Source organism: Phragmites australis, chromosome 8 (genome assembly GCF_958298935.1).
Source record: "Phragmites australis chromosome 8, lpPhrAust1.1, whole genome shotgun sequence".
Taxonomy (NCBI): Eukaryota; Viridiplantae; Streptophyta; class Magnoliopsida; order Poales; family Poaceae; genus Phragmites; species Phragmites australis.
In genome coordinates this window covers 21,531,827-21,540,480 of record NC_084928.1, presented here as the reverse complement: position 1 = coordinate 21,540,480, position 8,654 = coordinate 21,531,827, and the positions used below count along the sequence as shown (strand labels likewise).

At 41.2% G+C, this 8,654-nt stretch overlaps 1 protein-coding gene across 2 annotated transcripts; it reads left to right on the top strand.

Moving 5' to 3' along the window:
- The first annotated feature begins 1,114 nt into the window (after positions 1-1,114).
- LOC133926780 (pheophytinase, chloroplastic) lies at positions 1,115-6,772 on the top strand. 2 transcript variants are annotated; one of them, XM_062372859.1, is made up of 6 exons: positions 1,115-1,399; positions 1,590-2,283; positions 2,579-2,805; positions 3,161-3,352; positions 3,432-3,588; positions 6,284-6,772. In XM_062372859.1, the coding sequence occupies exons 2-6, from the start codon at positions 1,624-1,626 to the stop codon at positions 6,524-6,526; spliced, it is 1,479 nt and encodes a 492-aa protein (XP_062228843.1). In that variant the 5' UTR covers positions 1,115-1,399; positions 1,590-1,623; the 3' UTR covers positions 6,527-6,772. The 2 variants fall into 2 exon arrangements, with proteins under 2 accessions (XP_062228843.1, XP_062228842.1); XM_062372858.1 differs by having other exon boundaries at positions 1,116-1,283.
- The last annotated feature ends 1,882 nt before the right edge of the window (positions 6,773-8,654 follow it).

Sequence of the window (8,654 nt, the reverse complement as noted above, 5' to 3'; positions counted from 1 at the left end):
ATGTGAGAGAATTAATTATTTTTTAATTCTTTTTCTTCTTGTTCTTCCATTTTGCTCTAGAATTTCGAGGGCAGGACAGGAGCGGAGGCCACCATGACTAGATTCGGCCATCATGAGCTCGAGCTGTCCCTCCTTTTTGATCTGGCCGCAAGCTCGGGGGAGGCTACTTGCTTGCTGCTACCAAGACCTTGATGATGACGAGCTTGGATGAGGAACAATGCATGGAGTAGGTAGCAGGGATCCCGCATGCAACAACCTTGACTTAGCTTTCCACATCCATCGTCGTGACCTGGAGCCCCGCGCATGACCATAACAGGTAGACTGAGGAAGAGTCCCACAGCACACCATTGTTGCAAGATGTGGTCGCCGCACTACCGGATCTGGTGGTGGTGAAAGCTGATTTCATTAGATTTAGGGAGGAGGCGAGCGGGAGGGAGAGGGGTTGAGCGACGTGATGGGAGCGAGAGGTAGGTGATGAGCAACATGATGAGGTAGGTGGAGTGGGACGATTGGAGGGGATCATTTTTTTATTCCCTCGTGAGTTCTACTTAATGCCCTGACATTTAAAATATGCCTATTCTAATAGATTTTATTTTTAATTACCCACTTCGACAATATACATTGCTCTTCCCTTTACGGAGGAGGATGAGTATAACAACATAATATTGACCCTCTCGTTGCTAGAAACCATATTTTAAATGTTTCTAGGGCCACATAAATAGAATAAAAAACTCTAAGAAACTAGGAAGCAGTTGAAGATACCAACACACAACGCTCGTCTCTTAGCCTAACGATCAACTGTTAAACGTATCCGGAACGCTCTGCTCAAGTGACAGAAGTCCTAGTGAATAGTCATTCTCTACGCATTTGCTTCCAAGCATCTCCAACCAGGCCAGACCAGGACGCACGTACGTGGACATGGAGCAGTGCAGGCCAACCGCAGCAGACGGCGCCACACTGCCACCCCAACTCCCTGTTTCCAACACGTGCCCGTTGTCCGATCTGGTTCGCGGTGCACCACGTCCACGCGACAGCACCGTGCACACTGAACTCGCCTCCTCCACTCCTCCGTTCCACGCAGATGGCGTGCACGCATCGAACTCGTGACTCCCTAGTCTGTGCGCTAGCCATCTCACTCTCGCCTGTCTTATAACCGAGTCACATACGTTCCCATTGCTCGGGTCCTCTCCTTCTAAGATCGCCGTCTCAAGAACTGGGCTAGAATTTCTGTGAGGAATCCTACGCAGCTGCGCGACAAGCAGCCGGCGGGTGTGGATCTGCTGGTATGCTTCCTCTCTTGACCTGGTAGTTGGTTGTTTCTTGGTCGCTTTTTCTCGCAACTCACTGCCATCTGTACCGATCTGGCCAAGTTTAATCCGCCATTTCATCAGCGGAATCAGTAAGAATTCAATCCCTCCTTAAACAAGAACTCAATTTATCGCCAAATTAGCTGTCTTACAGCTTAATTTCTAGTGAATATCTCTATATAAGACGGAAAGATTTAGTTCCCCGGATCAAATTGCCATATAAATTGTGATTTATTGATTCCTGTTCAGCTCCGTGAAGTTGTCTGGTTCTCTTGTTTGCAGAATCAGTGTGAGTCAGTCAGCCACCATAGCGATCATGGAGGTGGTCTCTTGCAGCCACTCCTGCTTGGCATTACATCAAACACCTAGAAGTGCCTGGAGGCTTCGGGGCAGTGGCCTTGGTCTGGGGCATGGCAAGCCTCACCGGCCAAGGAGGAGTGCAGTTCTTTGTGTTGGAACCACAAGAGGAGCATCAATTCCAGGTGATTCTGGCAATGTTCGTGCCAGTCAAGGGTTCTCTGTGAGTGATGTGGATGCAGCCCTCCAGGGCATTCCTTCCCAGAAGGCCGGGGAGGTTGAGAAGGTAATGATTCATGGCCTCCCGGAAGGGCCAGATAGCTCTCCAATCAGTACTGGGTTCTGGGAATGGAAGCCAAAGCTGACAGTGTACTATGAGAAGTCCGGCACGGAGAATAGTAAAGCACCCGCCGTGCTCTTTCTGCCGGGGTTTGGAGTCGGGACATTCCATTATGAGAAGCAACTGAGGGATCTCGGACGCGACCATAAGGTGTGGACAATGGATTTCCTAGGGCAGGGCATGTCGTTGCCGTGTGAGGACCCTGCTCCTAGTAGCATAGAAGATGAACAGAGCAATGAGGTGTTCTGGGGGTTTGGACAAGATTCACAGCCTTGGGCAGAGGAGTTGGTGTACTCTATAGATTTGTGGCATAAACAAGTTCAGCATTTCATTGAAGAGGTACTTCTTGAATTTTTTGTTTTGGTACTGAGAAAATGCTCAAAATTGACATTGATAAACATCATAGCCATGCATATTTTACAACTGGAAATGGAGTAATTGTCTTATTTCATCTGTTGTTTCTGATCAACATTGTGTGTTATGGAAGGTTTGACCTTGTACATAGATAGATGGCTTAGCCATCTGTTTTTGTACTATAAAGTAGCTATTAAAGGCCTGCTCACTCATAACATATATTTTCACCATGGGACTTATACACTGTGTTTCTTAAGTTAAGTTTATAACATTTTTCCAGGTTATCCGTGAACCAGTTTATATTGTGGGGAACTCTCTTGGAGGTTTCGTTGCTCTTTATTTTGCTGCATCAAATCCACATCTTGTAAAAGGTGTCACGTTGCTTAATGCAACACCATTTTGGGGATTCCTTCCTAACCCTGCTACATCTCCTCGGTTGTCAAAAATTTTCCCTTGGGCTGGGACTTTTCCTCTTCCATCATTTGTGAGGAAACTTACTGAAACAGTGTAAGTGTTACTTATTAGGTTATGGAGAACATATTTGCTTACTAAATAATCATAGATTTCTCCCTGATGTTAAATAAATTTGTGATGTTTTACCTCTCTATATTGAATTTGTGGAAGTTTTATGAGATGCATGTATTTTGTGCAACGTATTGTATGTGCAGATTTTACCTGTGAGAAGAATATTACCATAGCAGTTTAGTTAACTTATTTCTCCTGCATTATTGAAATTTTAGAAATAGATGGACATGTACAAGCAAAATATATACTGTCACATGTCATTTAAAGTTATGTAAATTATCCATACATTCGATTCTATATACTAAATGGAGTTCCATTAATTTCCTTTGTAATGTAGATGGCAGAAGATAAGTGACCCGAGCAGTATCCAGGATATACTCAAGCAAGTATATGCTGATCACTCAACAAATGTGGACAATGTATTCTCTCGTATTATAGAGACAACACAACACCCAGCAGCTGCTGCATCATTTGCCTCCATTATGTTTGCTCCGAGGGGTCAGATATCCTTCCAAGAGGCACTCTCTAGGTGAATTGGATAATCCAAATGATCAATTGAAACATCGCTCGTCAATATGATTTGCCATTATAACACTCATCATTTGCAGGTGCCAAAGCCAAGGCATTCCCATATCTCTTATGTATGGGAGAGAAGATCCTTGGGTTAGACCTATTTGGGGTATCAAAGTCAAACAGCAGGTGCCTGAAGCACCTTATTATGAAATCAGCCCTGCTGGTCACTGTCCTCATGATGAGGTCCCTGAGGTATACATCGCACTTTGTTTTACAGCTCTCCTTTTGGCTTTCGTTATGTTATATTCCATTTGATTGCTCATAATGGATTTTGGACATACTTTTATTTAACAAGTAGTTCTTCATAAGTCGATAAACAATACAAATCAAGGGCAATGAGACATACGTTTTGTACAAATAACTGTTGGACAGGCATATTGTAAGGTTATGTCCAGTGCAATCTCCTGCTGGGTGCATCATACTAACCCTATCGACTATGACATTTACTACATTAGTAGGAGATTTGCAAGATAAGTCTCCAGACCATATTACAGATAGTTAATAGAAGAGCATAGGCATGGAAGACCATATATTATTGTTGGAGAGCACACAACAAAGTTAAAAAGTCCTGTGAAAGTTGGAAGAAATGTTTTCTCATTGTAGCGAAATTGTTGATCTTAATTGCCCAAAAGTAATGCTATTGCTAGGGGGAAATCTAGGGGGAAATCTGCTAGGATTTTTTGTTAGAATCTAGTAAATCTGACTACGCTAAGAATTTTTTATTTTAATGTAACAAAGTTTGCACAAAACCATTGAGCAACATGTTGCCTGAAGAAAATTTAAATTGGTCTCTACAAAATGGCAGCCATTTTTGGAGCTAATGCCATAATGACCCGTGTCTGATTGATAATCTTAAAGAAGTCTTGGTTTTTCCTTGCAAATGGGGAAAGACTTCGCTTTTGTACTACTCAAATAAACTAGAACCCTTACCCTTACCATGCACAAGGAGGAAAAGTAGTAGAGGAAAAAAAAGTGTAATAAAACAATCTCAACTCTGTATTAAGTTGATATGTGGTTATCCAAAGATCAACTAAGAAGAAATACTTCCGTGTTATTGTAACATGGCTAGCAAAAAGCTTTTGGCCAGATGGTTAGATCAGAGCCTCTTCTCAGCGGGAGAAGCCCTGCGATTAGACGGCGATCTGTCCTTGGCATCCATCAACGCCTCAAGTCTACAGGAGAAGCCCGGGATTAGAGGGAGATCTGCCATATCTTACCCTTGTATCCACTGTTCCTCTCGTTACCATAATATTTGGTATTAGAGACATTTCCTTCTTGCGAACCATCGCTCTCTATCGGTTTCCGCCGGCGCCCATCAATCTATCATCGCTGTTCTCTTGTGTTTGCCACCGCTGCAACTATCACCGTTCTCCGTTCCTTTGTCTTCCGCCTAGAAAGCCAAAAAAATCGCTCCAACTGTTTTTGCTCCAAGCCACCAAGGACGCCAGCCATGGCCACCACCATAGCTCAAGGACGAGCTATCTTTGATGAGCAATGTAATGTTATGGAAAGTGTTATGTAAAGATTTAAGTTAGTTTAGGCAAGTTATCTATGTTATGGAAAAAGTTTAGTTTAGGCAAGTTATCTAGTTGGTTAGTGTTATGTAAGGTTAGAGAATCCTATGTGATTGTCACTTCCCTAGTTTCCTAAGTTAGCTAGATGGCCCCTCTCATATAAAGGTAACCTAGCCTTTGTCAGAGGGGAATCAAGTAAGAAGAATTCAACAAAGGGTTTTTGCACAGATGGTTAGATCGGAGCATCTTCTTGGCGGGAGAAGCCTAGCGAGTAGAGGCCGATCTGCCCTTGGCATCAATCAGAGCCTCTTGGCAGGAGAAGCCTAGCGAGTAGAGGGCGATCTGCCCTTAGCATCAATCAGAGGGCAATCTGCCCTTGTTATCAATCAGAGCCTCTTGGCGGGAGAAGCCCAGCGAGTAAAGGGCGATTTTCCATTGGCATCAATCAGAGCCTCGAGTCTATGGGAGAAGCCCGGGATTAGAGAGTGATCCGCCCTATCCTACTACTTGTATCCACTATTCCTTTTTGTTACCATAATATCTTGTATATCTCTGTAGTGGCCATCTCTAAGTGTAGCCACTAAAAAACTCCACATCTTGTAGAGACAACACAAACTCCACATCTTGTAGAGACAACACAGACACATAGATCCGCTGAAGCCCGTCATCTTCAACAATTGAATCCACACCTCCACATCACAAAATTTTACAAATAGCTCCCTTTTTGGACCCTTTTGCCACAAAATGCATAAACTGGAAACAATGTCTTAGTTTGCTAACTTCGCCAATGGTACAAAAGTCGTTTCTCCAGGCCTTCTGTTTGAGCAAAAGTAACTCCTCTCCTCTCCTCAAGAGATGGCTCGGCCTTCCAAGCTCCTCTCCTCTCTGTGTTTCTTGCTCCCCCCTTCAATTCAGTTTAAATCTGATGTGGCAACGCCGAAGTGATGACCTACTTGGAGTGTTGGAGATGCCCTAGAGCATAGCCATGCTTCATGACAGATGCATTTGTATATTATGTTTGTGAGAAATGTGCATGTATGCACATAACGTGTGCTTCTGTACTTTTCTGAATGTTGACTATGAGCCTATGATCAACATTGTTTTACTAGTACTGGCTAACTGCTGTGGGGAAATCCCCCACAATTTTTCATCGGAAAAAACAGTAGTGGCTAACTGGCAAATGAGTTGATGAGAGTGCAGAGTTACTTCAAGATTCCTTTCAACATTTCTTCATGCTTCCATGTTTGAATTCCAAATGTTCCTATTTTAGGAGAATGTATTTTACTAAGTGATCTCCTAAAAACTGCTTAGAATCATTTCCTTGATTCTGGTAGTTGATGTAGTGATCCGTAATTTTTTTCCCCTTTAATCAGGTAATAAACTACTTACTCCGTGGGTGGCTGAAGAACCTCGAGTCCGAGGGTTCAATCAACCTGCCGTTTCTTGAAGAACCCAGCTATGCTGAGCATGGTGTATCGAGGGAGCTGGAGTTCGTCAGAGAAGGATCGAGAAAATCAGTTAGTGTGCGGCTGTATGGTTCCAAAATTTCGTTGTGGAGCCAACTGAGCTCATTCTTGAACACTAATGTCTCCAACTCACGGGTTGTCTCTAGATGATTCATCCTTACAAGTTCATTAGATATTGAAAGTTAGAAGCTCCGATTGAATATTGTATTTATTACTTTATAAAATTAGTCAGGTCGTCTAGTTGTAGTAAATACAGTGTTTTGAGATTTTTTAGTGAATGTAAATATGTGCAGTACAGAGGTAGCTTCAATCTTGATGTTGGTGATATGCACTTCAGACAATCGTGGAGATTGAATAATGTGTTATTTTGTTCTATGGATAACTATCATTTATATTGATAGGTGAGTATGTGACTAGTTTGTGAAGTACTTTGTATGTATTATGGTGTTATTTTAAATGATTCTCGGTATCATATCATTATGTAAGATAATGATTTATAGATCATCACTGATATTAATTAATGATCATGTTGCACGGATCATAGATATATAGGTATTGAATTAATAATATGGATATATGTTGGAGAATATGGTGTTTTAAAATACTGTTATGATTGTTATATGATGTGCTATTAATTGTAATATTAAATATTGTATTTGTAGGATCTTAAGACTAGAGATCGTCATCAATTCTCATAATGTGTAATGGCCTGCTTAGTTGTCAAACGTTACTTGTAACTAGGTAGTTATAAATATAGTTTTTTCAGTTTGCTATGAAACATGTTGTAGAGTGTGAGTAATTAAGATGAAATTGTTGTGTCCTATATAATGAGAGATCTCTGAGTTTTTAATATGGTTTGATTAGAAAATGCATGATTATACCAATATGATTAAAGAGTTAATCATGAGTTTAATAATCTATTACAAGATTAAGTGAATGGATGAGTTACTACAATGACATCACGTGTCTCGTCTTGAGCTTGATCGATATTATGAGGCGAAAAGATCGATGAAGATGTATGTCAAGGTTCAGCGATATGATATTTATATTTGGTAGTCAATATGTCTTGCTAGGTATAGCTATTGATTTCAGTTTGAAAAAAGGGTTTTCGAGTCGTGGTCGTTTATACATGAACCTAACAGTCACACACTTAATTGGTTGGAGTAACATATACGGATTGGATCCGTTAGTCGGTTTGATTGAATTGTGATCCATGAGAGATTAGTCTTAATGAGCTACCAATGTAGAAACTCATTAGTCGGCTCTATATACAGGGATGGATGAGGGTGTGTACGGTTCAGCTGCTCCAAATTCTAGTCTCACCTCTCAACTTGATGTCCTAAAAATCCTAGTAGCGTGCATGGTGCTAGCTCACTAGCACACAACGTTCTAACTTAGGACGTGTGGATATCGTTGAGACGCTGATCGACTTGGTGAGAAGTAGACGAAGCTACTTTCTCTATATCGACACGTGCGATGTTGGATCGGTTTGCTTTAACTCTTCTGTCGTTGCACTGCGATTTAGTACTAACGATCTATAATCTTCTACTGCTATGGTTTTTTGGTTGAACATGGGAAAATTTTGTTTCCTACTAATGTTGTCAAGTTATTCTACAAGTTCTATTCATAACCTCAAACCGGCATTTCGTCTATATAGTCAGCAACCGTTACAAACTGGTCGTGTTTGGAACATTGGCATTTCGTATGATCCTACGAGATGACATTTACTATAATTTCTTTAAAATTCAGGATTCTATGTTAGAAATTTTTGGCCTTTTTTCGGCTTATTTGTTGCTTTGAAGCAGTTTCTGGGATCCATGAGAAATATCCTGCATCGACATTTGCCGATAGGTACTGAAAATCTCCCATAGTGTTGCCTGTTTTTCATACATTTGGAGCTATTCCGAAGGAATTTATAATACCATGATATTTCAAGGTCAAGCAATGTAATTCAAGATGTTAAGGCTTTCGAAAACTGCAGCTTTTAAACTTGGAAATGCCACAGTATAATACTGCAGTTTCATAATAGTACTGGCAAAAACTTAGGCTTCCGAGTTCGGATATCACAACCCGCCGGGACAAGCGATCCGCCGTATTGAATTTTCTTCTTTTTGTCCAAATATATGACCATGATTGGATGTTGTCCAAATAAAAAGGTGTTGGAAGTTTGAAAACAATCGATATATGACCATGATTGGACCTGGAACTGGCTTGTAACTGTTATGTAGATGTTTAGTTATTCGGCAGAGAGTAAATGAGCTTTTACTACAAAATAAGA

What these genes read in the sequence shown, in the direction of transcription:
- LOC133926780 (XM_062372859.1), top strand. Translation starts at nt 1,624, where the DNA reads ATGGAGGTGGTCTCTTGCAGCCACTCCTGCTTGGCATTACATCAAACA. An exon ending in AGGAAACTTACTGAAACAGT is followed by an intron (nt 2,806 to 3,160) that starts GTAAGTGTTACT and finishes TTTGTAATGTAG; the next exon opens with ATGGCAGAAGATAAGTGACC. An exon ending in TTCCAAGAGGCACTCTCTAG is followed by an intron (nt 3,353 to 3,431) that starts GTGAATTGGATA and finishes CATCATTTGCAG; the next exon opens with GTGCCAAAGCCAAGGCATTC.